The sequence below is a fragment of the Pelmatolapia mariae genome, linkage group LG5 (genome assembly GCF_036321145.2).
Source record: "Pelmatolapia mariae isolate MD_Pm_ZW linkage group LG5, Pm_UMD_F_2, whole genome shotgun sequence".
Lineage (NCBI taxonomy): Eukaryota > Metazoa > Chordata > Actinopteri > Cichliformes > Cichlidae > Pelmatolapia > Pelmatolapia mariae.
Genome location: NC_086231.1, coordinates 26,809,501 through 26,833,089, shown reverse-complemented (window position 1 = coordinate 26,833,089; position 23,589 = coordinate 26,809,501). Strand labels below are relative to the sequence as shown.

The following is a 23,589-nucleotide window of genomic DNA, read 5'->3' as shown; positions in this document are numbered from 1 at the left end:
TGATTATATTGTTATTTTGGGTGAGTGCCTAGATGGAGATGCAGTTTTTTAGATGTATTGTTAAGCGCTAATGTACTGTAGGTCCACTGGCAACTTTTCCTAAGCAGCAAATGCCTTTAGTTAATGTGGTATTATTAGTTAAGCTTTTAAGCAAACAGCAGCATGTCTGAAGCAGTGACATAGTTAAAATGTCTTTGTGTCTGATGTGTTCATACAGTGTGGATATGATTGTGCCCCTCTAGACAAGGTCACTCTTAGACACCATCCTAAAATCTGCCTTTGTATTTGCCTCACTAGTGTCAGTAGTTCATTTCATGCTAGCTTGTTTTGGGATTAAGGGAGCTGCTGTCAGTAGAGTTGGAGTACTGGTAACACAGAGTCAGAGACGACACTGGGAAATGCAGTTCAAGAACACAAAACCACTGTCTTCTCACTACCGAAAACAGATAAACAGGAATTTAAGAGATGATCATTTAAAACGTAATGATGTGAAGAAGTGGAGTTTTTTAATTATTAGTGTGCAGAGAAAGCTATTCACAGAAGCCATTAAAGAGGGAAATATACACTAGGCAGCTTAGAACTAAGTGCTTCTGCAAGAGCCATGTCAAACTTTTAAGTCCTTTACTACTCAGGCAGACGTGTTACTGTTCAGTAAATGAATTATTGGTTGGCTGGATCCTTGCCAAAGACAACCTTGCTGTGGAACATGATTGTTAATTAGGTCTAGATGTGCTTAAGGGCTAACAAATGTGCACAAGCACCACACCTCCAACATCCAGCTGAGATTAAACTGTTACTACAGCCTTATCTTTGCTTCCTTTAGTAACTTCACAGAGCCGAACCTGTGACTAACTAAATTAAAATGCTCTGCCCTTTGGCATTAAAAGTGGTTAATGCATGAATCAGTTTAGCCATCTTTCATGCAATGCTAATATTCTGTTTTGCAGCCAGTGGGGAATTCATTTGTCTGTTTAATTTCACAGGTGCCCTTAACGCACTGATCAACAACAGGCGCTGGTTGTGAACAGGCGGCACCATCTGTGTGCAGGGAGTGCCAAGGGCCCTGAAGTATTCGCTCTTTGCCACCGAGCACTAAGACTCCATTAAGAAGTCTGGGTCCATGCATCTTTGGCCATCATTTATTTGGCAAAGGCAATTAAAAAGCTCCCCCCACCCAAAGACAGCATGTGCGGTAGAAGCCACGTCTCCTCTCTTAATCACTGGTAGTAATTAGTTCCTGCAAGCGGTATCATTAGGTATCACCGCTGGCACTGTTGTCACAGCTAGCGCACGTCTTGGATGACAAAAGGAGACGGAAGGAAAAGAGGAGAATCACCGCTGTAACAGAGAATCTGGCCGAGTTAGACTCCTGTCCAAAAACGATACAAGGTTGTCCCACGAGAAGCATAATCCATCAAAGTGATTTTTCTTCTCTCGCTTTCTCCTGTCCCCTCCTGTTCTGCCCCCCTGTCTTCTTTGCAACGTAATCATTTTCCTCTCACGGTGTGTGACATTCATAAAGGAGGCTAGTGCTGGTCCGCATCTTGCCAAAGTTTGGGATGAGTTTTAGAGGTGTGTCTACAATGTGGGGTTGCCAGAGGTAAGTTATCTTGCTTCTTGGCAGACTTTAACTGTCCTTCCTGCCTATTTCTTTTGCCTCGCTTTGCTTTCTCTCTCTTTTTACCCTTTTGTCCTGCCCATCATTGATCAGGCATTTAAGAGTTGAGTGACTTTAGGAGGCCAAGTTTTCTGTATTTCCAGAGAGCTATACAGAAATTTATAAAGCAGCTAGGAATATAGTCAAAAGTGGTAATTTGAACTTGAAAAATTGTAAAATTGCCTAACCTGTTGTCCAGAATATTAATTCCTGATCTTCTGGTCAGTTTAAGTTTAATTATTAATAATCTAACCCTTCTGACTTCAATCCAATTCAGTTTAGGGCTTTGAAAGTGGGTCTTCATGACACTTACTAAGCTAAGGAACATCACCAATCTGTCTTTAAGCTACTCTCTAATAAGTTTTAGTTATTCAGCAGGCAAATCATGTCTACAGGGAAATGGAGCTAGAGCTTGTGCTACATTTTCTTGGGTATACAGATCCACAGGAACGCAGCTGTTCAGTCCCTTAACCACCTTTAGTTTTCAGTAGAAGATCCTTTATTCAAACTTTCTAGGGAACCTCAGAGGAAAGGCTGTTTACTTACAGTCTTCACAAGCATACTAACAAGCTGTCTGAACATACAAACCTTATTATCACACAAGGCTTGGGACTAACCCCCACCCCCCCAGTCCCCATTCCCCACCACACATACACACACATACAACCACCCTGTAGATTTTTGTTTCATTAATGACGCTGCAAAATTTCAGACTGTTGACATGTGAGGGCAGTGCATCTCACAGCACTTTGTCAAATATGTAGACAGCATTAAAAAACACAGGCACGCTGAAAAAAAAAACAGGCACGGGAAAGGGGGTGGAAAACAAACATCATCTGACAAGTTTGTGGCACATTTGGTTCAGACAGTGTGATTCCCTCTGGATCTAAGAGTGGTAGCGAGGAGAGGAGGTGTGGGAGAGGAAGGCAGAGAGAGACAGAGTGAACTCTGAGCAATTGTTCTTCCATGTGGAAAGGTGACAAAAGAAAAGTGTGAAAGGGCTCACCAGATACAGGAGGTATTGAACAGAAAGGATGGAGAAAAAGAGGAGGGATGAACAGAAAGGATGGAGAAAAAGAGGAGGGATGAACAGAAAGGAAAAGGATGAAGGTGAGGCTGTAATACAATTAGAAGGTTGTAAAGATTTTGCACTGTTTGGTACAATCGCTTCTTTAAAAATAACATTTATATATTTCATGTCTGTTGGGAGAAGTATTTTGTGTAGCTCCCTAACGAAAAATCCAAAATTCCCTAAAGCTAACATGAGGTGGTAGCTGTTGTTTTGGAATTTGTTGCCAGTGTTGTATTCCTGTAGTAAAACTACATGGAAGAGTGTGAAGCACAAATCTCTTGTTTCTGTATGTTTAAGATGCTGAGCCTTGTAAAAAATTTGACACTCTTCAATGTCTTTGCACAGAATTAAAAACAATGTGGGATTTTTCCAATGTAAAATCTTCTTAAGTTGCAGGTAAAAAATGATGATGTAAGGATCGATACGTAGTGTTCTTCTTTGGTACAATGTAATGTCAGATGTTCTGTTCCCTTTCTGAACCAGTTACTATCAGATAAATTAAGGTGTCCCAAAACCAAGGTGCAAGCTACACTGTGATTTTTTTTGTACATTTCTAGTATGAAGAAACAAAAGCTGCGACTAACTGGTCTTTTTGTCACTGCAGACATTTTTGATTTGTCTTGAGAAAAACACAGGCATTGCTCGCACTAATGCCAGCATACTAGAGGCATCACTGACACCAACAGTTGTTGCTTTTCTACTTTGATTGCTCATAGAGGACGCATAGGTATTATGACTGTGCACAGTTTCAAAGATTTCATGCAGACATCTGAATGGAGCCTCACATTCACCTTCTGATGACATCACATAGACGCAAGTGGACATTTGAAAACTGGTGCAGAAGGAAACTGCAGCATTGGTTATTTTTCCTATTTGTTCCAAGTTTTTCACAGGCCATATATAAAACAAACAAAAATAAATAATCACATAAACAAATTAACAACATAACTTCAACTCATTACGGAATTCTTGCAACAGTTGTACTTCTTTCAGTATTTTAGAGGTATTTCTTTTGGTGGTAGAATCCACCTGATCCACTGTACAGCGACTATTGGGCAGGGATAGCTCAGTAGGTAGAGTGGTGGCCCCATGATGGGAAGGTCGGGGGTTCGATTCCCCTGAACAGCTACCCTGAGGTACCCCTGAGCAAGGTACAGTCCCTACACACTGCTCCCCGGGTGCCCAATGGCTGCCCACTGCTTCACTGAGTGAATGGGTTAAATGCAGAGAGGAATTTCCCCACGGGGATCAATAAAGTACACTTTCTTTCTTTCTATTGTGTTGTAGAAAGCTGAACATGTAGCCTACTTTTAGAACAGATAAACTAATGTGCAGACTGTCAAATTTAATTAGTACATTTGCTTAGTGACTGGGACAAATTAAATGGCCCCCTCTGGAAATCTCCAGAAGTTCCCAGTGGCCACTCTCGTATTGGTGATATGTTGCCTGACAAATGGATCGCCTGGGCATGCCTTCAGAGCCGTAATCATGGTTACAGAAAAAAGGGGTGGGATTTGTTAAAAGGGGGTCAGATGTAATACAGAAGTAAAGTAAAAACACAAAACTGTGTATAATTTCATTTGTTAGCCGCACTATGTCCTATGACTATTATTCTATCTTCTATTATTACTTGCAAATATCAGTTTAGATAATCTAACAGTAAGCCACAGCAAGCTATATCTACTCTAATAACAGCTTTTAAATTAAATAATCAAAATGTGATATCTGAAAAGAGTTTTACAAACAGTTTTGTAACTGAACTTTCAGAGGCTAAAAAGTAATTGGACAAACTAACATACTTTTCAGATATAAGGCTTGTTTCCTCTCTTGAGATAATTTGCCAGGTGTTTTTTGTAGCTATCTTTAGTCTTTAGTAACTGAAAAGCATGCTCCGCTGGACTGAGATCAGCAATCAAACAACCCTTCAGTGGCCAACTCTGAGGGGTTGTTTTTGCACTCTGCTTTGGGTTTTCATCCATTTCCACAGTGAATCACTGTTCAGTCTATTTTGCAGCATTTGGCTGAAGCTGAGGAGAAAGTCAAGGATTTATCCGGCCACTTCTAGCACATCCTTAATAAAAAGTAGTGGCTTGGTTTCACTTGAAGCCATACATGTCCATGTCATGACATTGCCTCCATCACGTTTGACAGATGATGTTACATGCTTCAGATCATGGGTTTTTTCTCTGCATCACCATACTGTTATCTTCCTATCATATCATCTCATTATCTCACGTTACCCTTGAGTTCATCCGTCCAAAGATTTCTTTCTTTTCCAGAACTGTGCAGACTCTTTCGGCAAAATTTAATCTGACCTTCTTTAGTGCAACAAGTGGTTTGCACCTTGTTTTACATGCATCTCTATTTCTGTTCATGAAGATGTCTCTTGATTACAGACTTTGACAATGATATGCATACCTCCTCAAAAATGTTGCCTTGGTTAGGAAAGTAAACTCTAATCTTTCACTTTTAGCTGTCATCTGTGCTCTTCTGGGGTGTTTTTGAGCTGCCCAGTGCATTCATTCTTTTTCAGTATGGACCAGACTGTTGATTTGGCCCCACTCCTAAAGTTTTTTTCTCTCTTTCTGATAGGGTTATCATCAATTTCCAGCCTAATGATGGTCTTCTTCACTCGTGTTGACATCTCTTTGGACCTATACTAAGAGTTCCAGTAAACAGCTACCAAATGCAAGTTCAACACTTGGAACCAACTCAAAATACTTTATTTGCTTAATTTGTCATGGAGTGACAAGGGGCCAGCCCTAACCTGGCCATGGAAATGTTTGTCTAATGTCCAATTACTTTTTAGGCTCTGAAATTGGGGCCTCTACATTTAAACATGGATAATCAGTTAGTGCAATGCTTTTGTCTAACCCCTAAAATTTGCACTTTAATTACATCTTGATTACTTTACATATAATCCAGGGTGTTGGTGGATATAAGCACGCTACATTTACCAAGAAAATATGTGTGATTGTCTAAAAATGTTTGGATCTAACTGTACTCAGGTCAGTCTTTGTGTGTATCTTTCTCACTGTCGTTCTGCCTGTTTCCCTATCACTCGCTAACACATACACACATATGCAGACCTTGTTGTGTCTGCTGGTTGGAGGTGATGCTCCCAGCAGTGGCATATCAGACCATAATGAAAGCTCATTGCCCATGGTTTGGCAGTGTGGACAAACACTCTTTCCATTCCCTCCTTCACTCGTCCACACACATCCTGAATCACAAACACACAGTGAGAAACGCTTAAGTGGGTGAGTCAGACCCGCGCTCTTCCTGTGTCTCACACACATGAACACTCACCCAGGAGAGACGAGGCAAGCAGCAGAGCCCCTGCCAGGTTATATAGAGGGACAGAGTGTTCTGAGTTACTGCACAGTGCAGCCACTCTCCACGGCAGCACCATACAGAGTCCATAAAGCATGATGGATGGCCTATCATCATTTACCTCTTTGGTGACTTCTCAATGCTGTCACACCCCGCCAAGCACATGCAAGAGAGGTGAGACACACCAAAGCAGACAGGCAAGCAAAAGGCAGAGCCTAACGACAAAAACAAACAAACAAAAAAAGGCAATGCGGACAAAATGATGCTAAAATGAGCATTACAGAGAGCGATGCAGGCAGGCGGGGAGCGAGAAGGAGGAGAAGAGTTAAAACAGAGAGATGGATGAGGGAGCATTTTTGATGTTTGCTTGAATTAATGCACACTTAGTTGCATAAGCAAACAGTCGCACACACAGACACGCAAGCACACATCACCACAAAAGAAGTGAACCATCCCCTGTCCCTTCTCTCCTTTGATGACTGCACCCCACACACGTAGAGGCTGTATTTAGAGCATGCAAAATCTACTGTCTCCTCCACTCTTCTCTCTTCTCCTCCTCCTCCTCTCCATCCCACAGCAGAGGGGAGCAGGAGGAGGAGAAGAGGGAGAGAGCGAGGCAGATACAGAGAGAGAAAAGAATGAACACCAGATGCAGCCAAATGACACACTGATAGTTTACATGTCAAAGCGGGTGAGACATCAACAATGGGAGAAGAAAAAAAAGAAAGAAAAAGAACGGCTAGAACAGTAAATAACTTCCATGAGAATGAGTGCAGCCAGAGAGCCAGAGGGGGCCACAAGGCTCACAGCCTGCACTGCAGGCTGGATAGTAAAGCACCGTGCAGTGGGTAAATCTGAGCTCTTGTTCTGTTTCGACGTTGGGAACCTGAGGCTTCAATTCACTCGGTTGTGTTTCAGGCAAGTGTGCCATATATTGCTAACGTATAGGGACCTCCAGTGATGAGGTATGGCACTTGCGTAAAGCAGTGGGGCAGAAATGTTGGCTGTATGTTTAAAACTCCAAAATACTAAAAATAAACTCAAAGCTACTTTGGCAGCCAACTTGATAAAGTTGCTACGCTCACAAAATATATCCAGTAAATATTATTAATTAAGCTATCAGGCTAAAATAACACATACATTTTCATTTAAGAACAGGTATCTTAAAATGCAAACAGATCTTATTTTAGCACATTTCCAGAAATAATCTCTGTGCACTCATGCTCATGTAAACACATATCAGATTGCCTGCTGCCATGCTGCTCACAAAAAAGTTGCTGTCGCTCTTCACGCCAGCTGCTGCTGCCGTTCATATAGAGTTACAAAAGACATAATAATAATCTGCCCCTACCAAACAGAAAATGGCTCATGTGAACACGATCAGACTGAAACATGAAGCTCAAATAAAATAGCAGTTCTGTCTGATTGAATTGAAGGCATGCAACTGTTTTAACGGGCTGGGCTCCAGCATTGCGAAACAACATTAGGCTACCTGGAAATGGCAGGAAGCTTGTACTGCACATGTTTTATTTAAAAAGTGTTGGAAGGGGTTAATGTGCTTAACAGGTGCTCGCGGGTCTTAAATTATTGTCAGTGTTTTGATGCTAAGTGAATGAATCCTCACCGTGTTGCTGCACTGAGCACCGGAAGAAAATATTTTCACTAGACATCCAACCTTCATAGACACAGAAAGATAGAAAGCATAAGAGAGAGAGCGAGCGAGAGAAGGAGGGGGTCTGCCTCTCTGGACAGTGCCTATTGATCGCCACCCGGCACACATCACCACAACTTTCACAAATTGCTATTGAGAAGTGACCTGTAATGCAATTACTGGCCAATCCGGGGCCTTGGCTGCCATCAATTATTAAAAGCTGCCTGAGTCGTGGCCCGCTATGCCATCTCAGCTGGTGCGTTGTGTCATTATCACATCTGCCGGCCACCAGCTCACCAGCTGCTTCAGCGGAGTTGGGAATAAGATTTCCGAGTGCCACTTCGCACTCTGCGGAACGTATCAGAGGATACGGGCCAAACGAAGAAAGTGAAATTGCCACATTATATATTCCAACGGCTACAGCGGAGGTGAGGTGGTGAAGGTCACGGAATAAAATGGGTTTTGTTTTTTCCTTTGCACATTACCACTGAGCATGAGAATGGTATTTACAGAAGGGTAAAGCCCCCTTTGTGAAATCTGTGTGGTTACTTTATGCTTCATAAAAACTTTTCTAAGTAGAAAACAACATTAATATTGCAGCGTGGTACCACTGGCTCCTAGTATTAAAAACTTTTAGTACTGTAGTCAGTGCGAGTAACAAACCAATGGGCAATGTTTCCATCCACAATCCAACACTTTTCTAATTATTTTCTGCATATTTCCGCTTCACTTTGGTAGCGCTTCGGAAGTTATTATGAGAGATAACATCAATGATAGAAGGAGTGCATGATGATTGCACTTGGCTTTGAACTGGCAGCATTTTTTCTAGATGTTTTCATTATAAAAGGCCTTGTTCAAACTGGGCTTTTCTTTTTCACTGCAATCACAGTGAAATTATTTATTGGCTATCTCGTTCACTGTAAAATACTGAAGAAATCGAATCTAGAATGCAACTTAGCATCAATTTTTAAACACTCGAACAACTTTATTCCAAAAATTCTATAAAGCCATTTTGGAGAACGAGTCAAGACTAATGTTCATTGCGAGACTTCTAATAAAATAGAAAGACTTAAAGACAATTAAGCTCAGTAAGCTTTCATTTTATAACAGCAGTTGGTCCGCTTGAGGAAAAAAAAAAGGGGAAAGCGCTGATTAGCAGAAAGGGCTGATAAAAAGATGCAGAGCATAGTGGGCTTCACAGTAAAAGCTACAAGAGCGCTGTAAAATCTCAGGAAAAAAAAGAGAACACTGAATGAAAATGTTTGCTGCTGTTTAAAAGCATCTGCTCTGCCCCACATTGACAACTGAGGTAGGACAGACTAGTCGCTGGTGCTTGACAGAAAGGATAGGTGTGCAATCCGAACTGTAATATCCTCCAATGATCAATAAAACACCACTTTAATAGATAAATTATATTGTAGGCGTGACTGATTTATTGCATTTTATTGTTTCCAGTTATCTTTCCACTGTTCTTCAACATTTAATGCGCATGGTAAATTACCTGAACAAGCCACAATAAAAAAATCAGACAACACAGCACTTGCTGGTGTGGAAAGACACATTGTACTGTATGCGTGAGGAGGCTTGAGAGCATGAAAAAGACAAATAGATATAGCAGTGTGACATACAGCTATTCGGGGAAAAAAAGAAGTCCCTGTCCTGGCAGGAAATTTCAAAGCAGCTGGAGTCAGGCGAACTCAATACAGCAGCAGCAGCAGGAGGTAAAACTATGACAATGGCAGAATGACTATCACAACCAGCTTATGGAGACACTTAAATCTGTGAACTATATGCACACCCAGCGCTGAAGCCAAGGCGCACACTGGTTAGGATGCTATTACAGCTTTTTTTTTTTTTGAATAGCTCCAGCTGCAGCAGCCTCCACTTCTGTCCTCTCCCCAGCGACAGTCATAGTTACTGCCAGCTTTGTATCTGTAAGCAAGTTCATGGCTTTGAGGGTTTACAAAACAACTCCAATCAAGCAAGAATTGGATGTGTGATTTCTCTGAACAGTAACGTGGGCATCACAGAGTGTTTTCTTTTTTCTCTCAAGATTTTAAAAGTGAATAAACTGCAGCTGGATATTTTTTTTAAAAAACCTCTTTTCACTTTGGTGAGTGCAAGGAACAGCCTGAAAATGCCAGTTGTGACATTAGCACTTGTAAATGCTCAGTGGAGCAGGCTGTTGAGGACGAAGACTCATTGGTGCGCTTTAAGACCGTGCTTTCGCGGATCAATACAAACTCGAGGAAAAGACAAGATGATTTCAGACTGTGACAGGAGCTTGAGCCAGCTATAGACTGAGATGCTGGAAAAAAAGAGCATGCCACTTCTAAAATTTCTGAAGTGGGGGACATGCTTTTAGTGTAAATAATGGTAACTCTTAAAGGTGTTTAGAATCGCTCAGACAGTTCAAGCCATTTCGTTGGAGAGCATATCACGGTTTTTAAAGCTGCTCTTGGCTGAGGTCTTTCTTTGTCTTCCTCATCTTTTCCTGCGAGCAGCACCGTAGTAATCTTTCTTATGAGAGTAATCTGTAATTAGAATAATGATTCATACGGCAACAAACTTGAGTCAACACATGTCACGATGATGATTGGCAATGGGCTGACTGGAACAGTTACACTGGCGAAAACCCAAACTGGATTAGCAATATAATGCTACATGTGCTGCAGTATGGCTCAGTAGTAAAAAAAAAAAAAAATTAAAAAGGAAAGAAAAAGTGCATAATTTCACATATGGATCATCAGTCTATTGACCCAGCAGGTAGCATGCACCACCTCTGAAATTAGTTGGCTTATTGGACTACAGTGAACTACTGCCTCGAGACAGATAAATTTTTCTCATTTGTACAATCTGCTCAAACTCCACTTGGCAATGGGAGGTTGTAACATCAGGCCCGGAGCCCAATGATAATGGGACCATTCAGACTTTATATGACAAAAGATGGTGTGTAGGCATGTAATGATCTTTGTTGCAATTATGGCACCATTCATGCTTTACTCCTTAAAGGGGTTCAGCCAAAGCCATCCTATATAAGCCAAAAGTATGTGGACAACCAAACACCACAACCATATTAAAAAAAAAAAAAAAGTTCACTTCAGTTTATGGTTATATGCTAGATTTTGCTTGCGGCAGGTGTAGGGCTCAAAAAAAGCTGAAATGACGTCCCACCCTGTTCGTAACAACCTAACTGCCAGAAGAATAGCGGACACTTTAAAGGTGAGGAAGATTAAAAATTGAAACTAGAAGGCAGGAGAGAGGTGCAGCCTTGTCTTTCTCACCCACAGCAATGACATGGATATGAATGTGAGACTGTCGGCTTTGCAAAGTTGTTGGGAAGATCTGGGGTGAAGGGTTTTTAGATGCTGCTCAACTGTCCGTCAAGCACTTTGGTTGGATTGGCTTATACAGTAGTGGCAGCTTAAGCCCGTATGGACTTAGCGCCATGTAGTTCAGGGCACAAATCAATCAGTTAATCAATCAAAACCAAAACCAATGACATTATTCTGCTGCTCTGTTAGCCGCCATTCTTCAGTGGAGGTAGAGCTGGGAACCCGGCTGCAGGAATATGGGCCTGTTTCGCCACAGGAACATTATCGTTACTGGTGTTTGGGTGATAAGGCCTGGCGAACAGTGACTATTTCAGTTCATCCCAAAGACATTTATGGAGTTTAGCAGTTATGTTTTTCCACAACAAGCCATGAACAATGTCTTTTTGGCCCTGGCTTCGGGTCATTGCTCTATTGAATGACAGAAGGCGCCGATCCCAAGCTACTGCCAAAAAGTTCGACCCACGCTATTGTCCTAAATATTATTGTATGCTGAAGCATCAAGACTGAAACTGAGAGTCTAATCCAAAGAACAAAAAGCCACAGAGCATAAAAAACAAACTATAGCACCTCTAAAACGTAAATTGTTAGAAATAAAAACTTACAAAATTAATGAACCGTGATGGGTTTTTCAACAAACTGAAATCTGTGTTTACCTCTGAATTTGTTACAAACACTATTTACAGAAAGTCTTTCTGCTTTTCTACTGTCTGTTTGGGGAGACTCATTTAAATTTTTATTGCAGGCTTATGACCTGCCAGATTCAGGCTGCCTACCGCCTCACTTAAAAGCTTTGCTCCGGTGTGGACGCTGTGTACAGTCTACTGTTTCTTCACCCAGACTACTGCCAATGCATGCTGCTATTTTCTTTTTCTTCTTAGGCAATGCGAGACTGAAATAAGTTGCTCATTATGTCTATGAGTTGACAAAAATCTCTATGTATGTGTGTGTGTGTGTGTGTGTGTGTGTGTGTGTGTGTGTGTGTGTGTGTGTGTGTGTGTGTGTGTGTGTGTGAGGAGAAGTCGTTTTAAGCTAAAACTTGCTTGTGCATCACCCCGGCATTCTTTCAATGACTGTGCATTCATTAAATGGAGCACCTTATGGGGCAAATGGTTTTCTTTTGGATAGGGGTGATTAGGATAGTTGATGAGGTGATAGCTTGGGGAGAGAGCGGGGATATTTTAGCTCCAGGGTCTGTGGCATTATTCATGTGGACGTGTAGCTATGCCTCCCGCACGCTGAGCCATAAATCTAAATCTACAAGAAGGACTGAACTACAGTACTTGTACACAAATCATAACTGAGCACCACCAAAAACCCCGCCATCCAAACACCTCTTCACCCATGTCACCTGGGGAGCTTGGCAGTTATTGACCAATGAGGGCAACTTATTGAGAAAAAGCTGCCATGAAACTGGGTCGCAGGAGCCAATCAATGGCATGGATTTTTTTTTTTTTTTTTTTGCCTTGGCATTATCTCGACTGAGAGCAAGGACTGAAAGCGGGGGTGGTGGTGGGGGGTGGTTTGAAAAAGAAACAGACACAAATCATTCGGTATGGAGGCACCTCGACTATACCTCTCCTTTCACTCCCTCCATCCACCCACTCTTTCCAATCTGCCATCATCCACCCCTTCCTCTTTCCTCCATCCTGCTATTCATTTGCTTTCCTGTGTTTTCTGTTGTTTGTTTGCCCCTGGGCTGAAAACTCTGTGTGTTTATGTGTGTGTTTGTGTGTGTGCGTGTGTGTGTGTGAAAGCACTCTGAAATGACGCATTGATTCACAGTGTTCTATATTTTCTCATCTGGCTCACTATTACAGTGAGAGTCAATCGACGCCGTATTTCTCTTTCTCTCTTGCTCTCTCTCTCTCTTTTACTTTCTCCCTATTTCTTTCGCTCTCTCTGTCTTTCTGTGTGTATCGGAGTATCATGTTTTTGAATGGAAGTGCTTACGAGGGGTGTTGTATTGCAGTTACAAGAGAAGTGTTTGGAGTGTGAGTGCATGTGTCGTGGGTATCAGTGGTGTGTTTTGTACCTGTTTGTGTGTATTTGTATGCATTATTTTCTAACTTGGAGCTCAGCGCTATGTATGCAGGAGTGCGAGGTCCCTCTGTGCCCTGTGTGGGGGGCACTTGGTAGTGCACCGGCCCATATATATCTATATATATATATATATATATATATATATATATATATATCTATATCTATATATATATATATATATATATATATATATATGTATATATATATATATATATATATATATATATATATATATATATATATATATATATATATATATATATATATATATATATATATATATATATATGTGTATATATATATATATATATATATATATATATATATATATATATATATATATATATATATATATATATATGTATGTATGTCTTTTCTGCGTGTGTTGAGGGTGTTAGTGTTTTTATGTTTCCCAGAATCTGCTGGCGAGTCTTTGTGCAGTGTTTCATGAGCACATGTGCTAGTGCTAGCGCTGCAGCTCCACCCCGTGACCCACACGTAAATGCACACCCACATGCACGTACGCACACAAGAATACATCTTCCCACTCGTGAGGGTTCTTTTTTTGCCAGAATCAATACAGGAGCTTTTTAATGTTTCTTGCCATAGTACCAGTCTGAAACTGGAGCGCAGGATCACAACTGTGGCAGTCAGGGCCTGGCGTTTGGGACGCGCCCCATTTTTTTTGTTCTGTCCATTTATGTGCTTGTTGTCTGTTTACCTCAAAAAAGGGAAAATCTTTTTCACAGGCATATTTCCCATTATGTTGGAAATGTAGCCATATTGAACAAGAATAGTCAAAATCTGGAACAGCCATAATTACATGGTACGTTTGCATCTATGGTAACTGTGAAAGCTTACCGTAACGCTAAACTGCTGCAGATGGCCTGCTTTTTCACGTGGAGATCAGCATTTTTCTCATGGTGTTGATTAATAAAATTCTGACACAGCAGACCCACACACTGTGGTACTCATGCCTAAAACAATGCTTAAAGTACCTGCAAAATACACACTTTGTAGTTGAATGTCAACAAAAAAATATTCAATTTAACTGATTGCTCAATCAAGTTTGAACATCAAAAGCAAACTGATACACTTTTTACCAAAGCGTTTGCTTTTTGAACCAAAAATAAGAATATTATATACAACACAATAATCAATAACAGTCATTTCTTGCTCCATGACCTATTGACTGTTCAGTGATGCATCCACGCTTCAAGAGAGTCTTTCACTCTTTACTTGCTGACTTTGCTCCCTTTGCACTGCGTTGGTTCATCATTCCAATACTGGATCCATGTCTTGAATATTTTGAATGTTCAGCAGTGCTGGCTTCTGTGTCACTTGTCAGTAGAGCTGATTTAATTACGCTAGCAGACACATATTCTCCATCAGCATAATCCTGTGTACCTGTAGTTTGTAGTGCTATAATGGAATGAGCAATGTGAAAACAATTTGTCATCTATCACCAGTAGTACAATGTCAGCGTCACTTTAACATCAGTATTTCTGCTTGTCACTTGTTTACCCAAAGTCTGTCCTGACACTGTGCCCGCTCGGTTGCGCGCACATGCTTATGCTCATGCGTGCGTGCACATTCACATCAGGCATCCCTTAGTACTTTGTCTGAGCTACACCAACAGCCTACAGCCATGCTTACAGGGCATTTCCACTAGGAAGCCAAATCCCCTCTTCTCTCAGCTCACCTGGCAGCAGGGAAAGAAAAAAAAAAAAGGACGGCAGAAAACTTTTTAAATGTAAGAGCTGGGGAGCAACTTTGACGGAAAAAAGCGCATCAGGACACAAAGTGAAGGGGAAAGAGGCTTTAACAGGGTAGAAAGGAGATTTCATTTGCCGGGTTTTGGTTGTGTTGGCCTGTGAGTGGGGGGATTGATAGAGGATAGAAGGAGAGCGAGTGAAGAAGGTAGGTAGGAAAAAAAAACAACACTGAATGAAGGAATGGAAGTAAGAGGGTGTAGCCGTGCGCCATAAAACGTCCCACTGCCTTTCCCAGGGCCAAGTCCTCGCTCTATTTCTAATGAACTCATTTATTCTGTTTTGCTGGATTTACCTTCACCAGCAACAAAAGACAGTCTCCTGGTCTGCCTGTCTGAATTCTCTGCTTCAGGGTTTGTTGAGCATCTAGGTCTGTCCTATAGCCTGCCTGTGTTTATCTAGCTCTCGCCATAGGTCAAACACAGACCTCAGACTGTCCTAAACTGCCAAAGGCATCTCTAATTGGCATCTTCCTTCTAAAAACAATATTAATTACAAGCTACTGGTTACAGTAATTTGCTGGTGATGCATTTCTATGTAGCATGTGAAGCCAAACATAGTCCCTTCAAGATGGAAAGGCAGAATCCTCAAAAAATGTTTTTGTGAACCACATATTCTGGTCTGTGTCAAACAATAGCAACAAAGGCAAAAACATCAATCGGCAGCACACTTTGTGTGAACACAAAATCGCATTCTGGTTTTGGCCAAATATTTAATCTCTCCTCCTCTCTCTCCTCGTGTCTCTGTCTCTCCCTCCCTCTTTCTTTCTGAATAATATGCCACTGGGAAGTAAAAAAAAAGAAAAAAAGACTGAGAGCACGGATCCCCACTCCTCCGCTCTTCTTGACTGCACGTCTGTGATGTCATAATCACTCACATCAAAGGCTGTGCGCTCAACACGGCGACTGTCAGCTTCCCTGGAGGCGTCATTAAAAACGAACAGAGCAAACCGAGCCAGGCCTGACAGAAACGCATCAAAACTTCCTAAGACGCACACACACGCACACATATGCGTAGCTAATGCGTGCTACGCATCCATGTTCACGCTCACACGCAGGCATCGGGGAGCATGCACGTACTAATCAAAGCGTGTGACAGAGACAGACACATGCACACACACAACACACATATGTAATCATAAAATCATGTGTGCACCAAAGGAAGAGCTCACATTGCTGATAAAACCCTCAGACTCGCATGCACACACTACTACAAACTGAAAATCTGCTTCTTCTCTGTGACAAAGTGAAAACTTCCTCGTCCTGTCATGCAAAAATAGAAGTCGAGCATTCAGACGCGCATGTTTTGCTTCCAGCTGCATGTGCATGTGAACAGCAGCGGCCGCAGCACGTGGACGGACATCTGTCGTAAAAGATGTGCTCTCTTGATATGCATTCACAATGCACTCCTGTTTCGCTGCCAGTCTGGGACATAATGCAGAGTGTGCACATAAATGTAGAAAGAGTCTACATCTACCAGATTTTCATTCCTCTCTCCTTCTCTCTGTCTATCTCTCTACACACTTGCCCACACACATGGGTGCATGCACACGCACAGACACACACTCATTTACACAAACTGGAGAAAGGACTATAAATAGTATGCCTATGATGTGATGCCGTGTGGTTTATCCCTATGGGTTTGTGTATGTGCGACTGTCAAAGTGAAGAGAGATGGAGGCAGTGAAAGGAGGCTGGTGGGGGGGCAGATGAAAAAAAAGATCTTTAAGAGAAAGAAGTGTGGTGTATAGCCAGTGATAAGCACTACATGGCAGGCATGGCAAAGACAGAGACTCCTCTTTGATCTGAAATAAATATAAGTCATTATATGTTAAAATGAGCATCTGTGTTTGTGTGCGACTGAATCCAAGACGTGTTTATGTAAGATTTCGCTTCTGGCTTGACATGTCGTTCCTTGTGTGCGACTTACTCCTGGCAGGGTCTTCTGCTCGTGCAATGCATTCTGGGCTTTCAGGGCTGACTCTCTGGCACAGTAGGTGAGGAAGGCACAGCCTGAAATACAGCAAGAGAGAAAGACACAATTATGTTATGTGAACTGGGGACAGAGAAGGAGAGACAGCTACGGGAGGGGGCTGCACCAATCATCAGCAAATAGCTAAAAACAACACACGCGCACGCACACACACACACACACACACACACACACACACACACACACACACACACACACACACACACACACACACGGAGTAAGCCTGCAGCCATAGCTCTGAAACTCTGTCTACATGGCCGCAGTGGGAATTTGTTCGTGCTTGTGTGTCCACAATAAACAGCATTTCGGTGACTGAACAAATTGAATATTTCTGCGACCACGAATGCAATCCACTTGCATGCAGAAGGGAAATAAGTGGGACTAAAATTTGCGTCAACGTGTGACGATTTGTGTATTCTGTTGCGCGAGAGCCACCATGCCCCCATCAACACATCAAATCTGACTGAGCTTTCTCCCTGGCAGCCTGAAATAGCAGTTATCCATTCGTCCATCGCACTCTTCTGGCTGTTGTGACAGGGATAGACAGCCTGACAGCTTCTTTCTCTCTCTCGCTCTCTCTCTTACCCACCCTCCCTCTACTTTACTCCCTCCACTCTTCATTTCTCCATCTCCCTGCTCCATATGTTCCAAGACTACCCACAATCCTCGGTTTTGTTAGCACCTGGGCTGACATGTGGGGGTGGAGAGAAGATGGAGACGCAGGAGGCAAGGAAGAAGAAGCCGTGGGGGAACGTGCGCGCTGTTCCCTTGCCACCCCCTGCTGACAGTGAGGCACACACCACTGTCAGAGAGCTGACAAACTGTCAATCTACAGATCAAGCCTAATGATTCATGTGTTTGACAGATTAATAAAACGTTCACAGAGACAATTGCACAATAGGTTGATGCGCAATTTGAGCTCATACTGTACGCACAGGTATTTTGGGTGTTTGCTCACATCCAGGTTGTGGGAAAAATGTAAATATTCTTCATTTACACTCATTTCAGTCACAATCAGGGAAAGAACCAAATGTGCACAATTAGCCTTTGGACTTGTTGCATTACAATATCTGGGAATTTTTTTTAAAAAAAAGTGAGTATAGAGGTATTCAAAATATTTATATCACAGCAGCAAGAAAATATCTCATAGTGCATATAATATATTTATTGTTATTGCTGTTTCCAATCTGTAAAAACAAAGGTACAAAAGAACCAGAGTTTGTTTTGAGAACATCAGCACCTAAGTCTGAGATGATTATCATAGACCCCTACTTACAGACCAAAGACCAAAACACAGTGCATTTTAAATAATGCACCCCCTTCTCGAAGCTCTTTGTTCTTTTTAAATACTGGGGGCTATTTGTTGTTGAGGGTAACATCATGTACAGTATGTGGAAGGAGAGCAGCTTCCATCCTCTCTGCTCTGTGTCTTTAACCCCAGGTCGCCCTGATGGTGGGACCCCAGGGAGCTTTGCTTGTTGGTGTTTTTAATTAACGTGCCTCTCTCTCATTAGGCGAAGTGGGAGCTGGCCGCTGACAGCTTGGCTACCTCCTTGTCCTCTCCGGGCCTGTCGTGTTAGCACTACATGCCGTTGCTGTCCCAAAGGAAGGACACGCGAGCCTCTGATTCACACGTCTGACGCTCATTCACATGTTTGGAGCACAGTCACCTACAGCAATCAGCGTATTCAACATAGGAAGACGTACTCCTTTGGCTTACTTTAAGCAAGAACAGAAACATAATGTTAAAAATACACCTAAGTAGCAAAAGCTAAAATACTCATGATGACATTTTACATTAACATTTTTTAATTATTAACAGTGTGTGAATATGTAACATTGTGATGTAGATATGGAGATTATTTCATATTTCAGCTAAACAGTTTGCTCCAGAGGTTCCCAGAAAGTTTTGTCTGTTTCACACCCACAGTGATGAATTGCATTTACTGTATATAGAACAGAATGTGCAATATTAGAAGACAGGCTGCATAATGTTAGTTATGTATTTGTTTGCCTGCAAAGACACTTTGGCATGCAGAGTGGAGGAACTAGGTGATCTAATCACCAATAAAATACACCACTTAGTATTTTATTCCCAAACAAAAACAAAATGTAAATCTATTTTATTTATGAAATCATAATTTCCATTTATTCAAATGCACCTGCCTTCCCCACATTTTATAATCTACCCAATCACAACAGCAGATGTAACTCTGAGAGTAAAAGTAACCAAAGACATGCTGGATTACTACATATTAACCCGTGTGATCACTGTGCATTTTGTACATTAAAACTTAACCTGGAAATAGCTACATATTATAGCTGTCTCGTATTAAGTAGAGCATACTGTAATATAGAAGAAAATGAAAGATGTGCTAAGTACATTTATTTAGATTCACTCACGTATGAGAGATGGATGCTCTAACATGACTAAATACACAAACACATACGCATGCACGCCAACACACACACATGAAAAGTGACAGTCAACAAATGTTCAATTTATCATCATTGTCACAAGTCAGATGCTGGCAGCAGCTCTAGTATCTGACTAAGACCCATATTGGCCCAGGAGAGAGAGATAAGCTGTTTGTTTCTGCTGTCAATGCTGCCAATTTGGTTTCCCATCACTTCAAATTCAAATCAACAGCAGCGCAGAGGGGGATCTGAGAGAATGTATGTGTGCGTGTGTGTTTGTGTGTGTGTGAGAGGAGAGGAGAGAGAGAGACGATGGGAGATGGAAAGAAGGGCAAAAAGAAAGAGGGGGAGGAGAACAGCAGAGAGGAAAAACAGAACAGCGAGGGATGCTCGGTAAGAGACGGAGAGGGAGAGAGAGTAGATAAGATCACCTAGCTTCTGTGAACACCATCCCCCTGTGTCCTACACTCGCTTCTTATCTCAACTGCAGCAGACACCCTAAAGGGACACACACCCACCGAGAGGGAGAGAAACAGAAAACGAGTGAGAGAAAGAGGGAGGGAGGGAAAGAGAGAGAGAGAAATATGGGGAAGGAAATGAGAGAAGATGAAAGAAAGCAGCAGGGGAATGGTGGAGGCTGAATACTTTCTGGTGGAGGAAGAAGAAAGAAATCTGCCATCACCAGACCTTATTTAAACGACAGCTGTGTTGGACCACATGGAGCTTTGACCTTGTTGATTTGGAAAACCCAAATTTGATGAGCTGCCTTTGCCAATGGGTTGCCCAACAAGTTGCCAATGGGGACTGATTCATTGTTTGTTTAAACATTCTGTTGTAAAAGATAACTCAACGAGGAGGGATCATTCATACCAAAGAACATTATCCTGTATATACATTATATATGAATCTAGAGGAGTCTGAGTAATAAAACATTTTAGCGATTAGATACCGATAATGCAACATAGCAGAGCGGTGTCCTGAACAAAAGTAGGAAATGGGACAGGACCCCAGAGTCTAGATGCTGGTGATGGAGCAGGGTAAGCAGATGGCTGACGGAGACTTCGTGTTACTCTCTGATTATCCAGGATGAGGTGGAGATGGAGAGGAATGCAAAGACAGTTGAAAGGCAGGAAGACAGAAGAGCTATGTGCAGAGAGAATAGGGATGGTGGACTGATCGTCTTGGATAAGAGGGCAAGAAGATCATTGGACCGCAAAATTGCAGTGACTTTGACAGTAAAGTGGAAGTGGGAAAGTGGCAGTGAAGAGGAGAATTGCTCAAACATGTAATGCGGACATTTATATGGAAACAGATTCTCCTTATTAAGCTAAGCTTCATTTCAATGACTGATGCCGGGTATCAAGTCAGGACTTTGGCTAACATTACCCCCAATTTGAAACGAGTGCTTCAATCCAACTTGTGTTATGCAAATCAGATATTTGATTTTTTTGGGTTATATTTTAGGTCATGAGGAGCTAAGTGCTGTAGTCTGTTGCTAACTTTTTTTTAAATAGAAAGAATCCACACAACCTTTCCTGGTTTTGAGGATGTGGTATGTTACATGTAGACGTACATATGTTGCCATTTCATCCAATCTAACAGTTTACCTCTCGGTAGTAAGTAGCAACATAGATTTATCAGTTCATCAGTCCTTTCTGATCCACTTGCCAGAGTAACTGGAGAGAACCCATGCGACATTGGAAGAACACGCAAACTCCACACAGAAAGGCTCAGGACAGATGGTGGATTCGAACCCAAGACCTTCTTGCTATGAGGCACCAGTGCTAACCTCCATGCTGCCCTATAGCAATTCGAGCAAATATTAAACAAATACTAAAACGTGTATCTATATGCTACTTAATTATTTATTTTTTAATAGCTAAAGACCGTCGACATATTTAATGTGTAAACTGGGTGTAAAGGTAATTAAAACCCTCTGATTCCCAGAAACAATATAGCGACCGTGATCTCTGTGACATCCATGGCCCAGGTTGGGGACACACCATTCTTCAAATTCTCCTTTGAAACTAATTATAATCCTACTAAAATTAAAAGGACTAATGAATTAGTGCTCAGCACTGTTACCGGACACATGAATCACTTTTTACCCGCATACACTGCCTGATGCCACCCAAGACTAAAAAACTTGAGGGACAATGTTATTGTACAGAATTCTCTAATTATCTTCTGCCTATTAATTCAGGGATTGTAAAAGGCGGACATAAAAAGTTCCCTCCTCTCGCTCTCCCTCTCTCTCCCTCCTTTTATTCCCAGCTACAGATGAGGAGAAACTCCCAGTGATCATTTAAATATTTCAGAACATCTTGGTAAGAGCCTAAAAAGAGTCAATAGCATTAAAAAGCTTTATCCACCGCACAGCTGAAACTCTGCTCTGCATATCCCTGGAACACTGCCTTGAAAAACTTTGGCATGAAACTTTGTTTGAGGCTGTCCAATTTCAGTCAGTCAATAGAAATCTCCACGTCTCCCCCTACCTCACTTCTGTTAGCACTTATCTTCACCTGAAAGGGTTGACCAAGGACAGACTTTGCTCAATAAACAGAGGAATGTTTTTTTCTCTCCTTTTTAAAAGATTGACCTTAAGACAAGAACGTTCTGACTGGATTTCTGTGAGTGCTGAGGCTTAGATAACGCTCTTCAATTCACTCTTGAAATGGGTCAGAGTAAAGACAAAAATTCTTGACTTATTGTGTTCAGAGAAATGGCATATAAAGCCTTGGTCTTTTAGTCGTATGGTGAAAATGAGTAGCACTGAGTGCAAAAGTGGAATACTAATAAGTGTTATATTAAAAGAGTTTCTGAATGATACAGTTGCCCTTGTACTGCTGTAACTGGGACACTCGGTATGAGCCATACAATTGCTATTCAGTCTGTATCTGGTTTTCAAACACAATAAAATTAAAAGAGTAAAGTTAATACTTGCAATGCAGAGAAAAAACGTCTGCTTTAAAAAAAATAAAAAATAAACAAAGCTATTAAAACCATGTCTCTATGGCTATATTCCCATCTTATCTTTATTCGCTGCAGAATCATTCTCGCCATTTCTCTAATGCATATGTATACAGGGAAATGTTTAGGATGACTTAAAGTGGCAGACTTGAGAAAAAAAGAAAAAAACAAGTCACATATCTCCAAGTAAATCTGATATCAAAGCGTAAAAGCCCAGACAAGCCCCCTCACTTTTGGTTCTGCGAGGAATAGTAATTCAATAAAGTGAGCAGCAGCCGCTCATATCCCCTTCACCTTTGCTGACCTTTCAGATCATTACTCACCAAGGAAGAAAGAGACAGAGGATAGAGGCTATTTTAGGGGACACAGCCAAGGTCTCCGGGAACACGCCAACTTTCTCCTGTATCGTCTTAAAATCTTTAATTGGCTGCTGTAATCGCTGATTAAATGAAGAAAAAAAGCACTTTGAAGCCCACAGTATGAGCTCAGAGAACAGAACTGAGTGTACGAGTGGAAAAAAATAACTCAGTTGCTCACATCGAGCATCTTTTTTTTCACTGTGTGAAAGAGGCCTTAAAAATTCAGGAGTTGTTTCAGGGGACGAATGAATGTTGGTCTTGATTATGATATTATTTCAGCAGAGTGAGGCAGAACTAAGGGGCAGTCTTATGAAAGAGGAGGTGAATTCATTTGTAATAGAGTGTAATAGCAGTCTCAGCTCTCCCATAGGCAGCTATATGCAGATCCCTCAGCCCTCTCTTCGGGGGGAACTGGAAGAATCCATAATATAGAAACGCACAACAAGCATACCGCTGAGGGAAGCAGAGAGCAGGAATAGATAGAGCAAATGTTAATAACCAGGTGATGGATGAATCTCTGAGGGACGGCACTTCTGTACGTCTGTTATATTTTTTTCCATTCTTAAAAGTGCAGGACATAGTCATTTTGAACAATAAAGGGGACTCCGGTTGTAACTAAATTACTTTCGGAGATGAGGATATGAAGATCGTAAAATAAAAGTCATTATACTGTATTCTGTGTGAATACTGAGTTCTGATTGACTCGGGGTGTAAAATAAATTTTAATAACTGGGCATTTTCTGCAAAACTGTTAAATCATCAAGGCAAATCAAAGCTTGCTCATGGTTTGAATGTGAATTTTAAGCAGCACAGTGAAAAATACCCAGAATAAATTACTCCCAGATTGCCCTGAAAGATGTGGGCAACTCGACTGGGAATAAAAACAACCTTATTTCGGATAATAGAAGCTTTGAAAACCAGGTAGCTTTACATTTCAATGTGGTACCTTTAGGGGGATAATAAAGGGAGACAAACACAATCGACATTACA

General features: G+C 41.5%; 1 protein-coding gene across 13 annotated transcripts in view; it reads right to left on the bottom strand.

The window, feature by feature from the left end:
- The window catches only part of celf4 (CUGBP, Elav-like family member 4), an 88,337-nt gene that overhangs the window by 49,543 nt on the left and 15,205 nt on the right, over positions 1-23,589 (bottom strand). For all 13 annotated transcript variants that reach the window (XM_063474510.1, XM_063474515.1, XM_063474513.1 and 10 more), the window contains exon 2: positions 16,790-16,872. In XM_063474510.1, the coding sequence (XP_063330580.1) occupies positions 16,790-16,872 (83 nt within the window). The remainder of the gene's footprint in view (positions 1-16,789; positions 16,873-23,589) is intronic.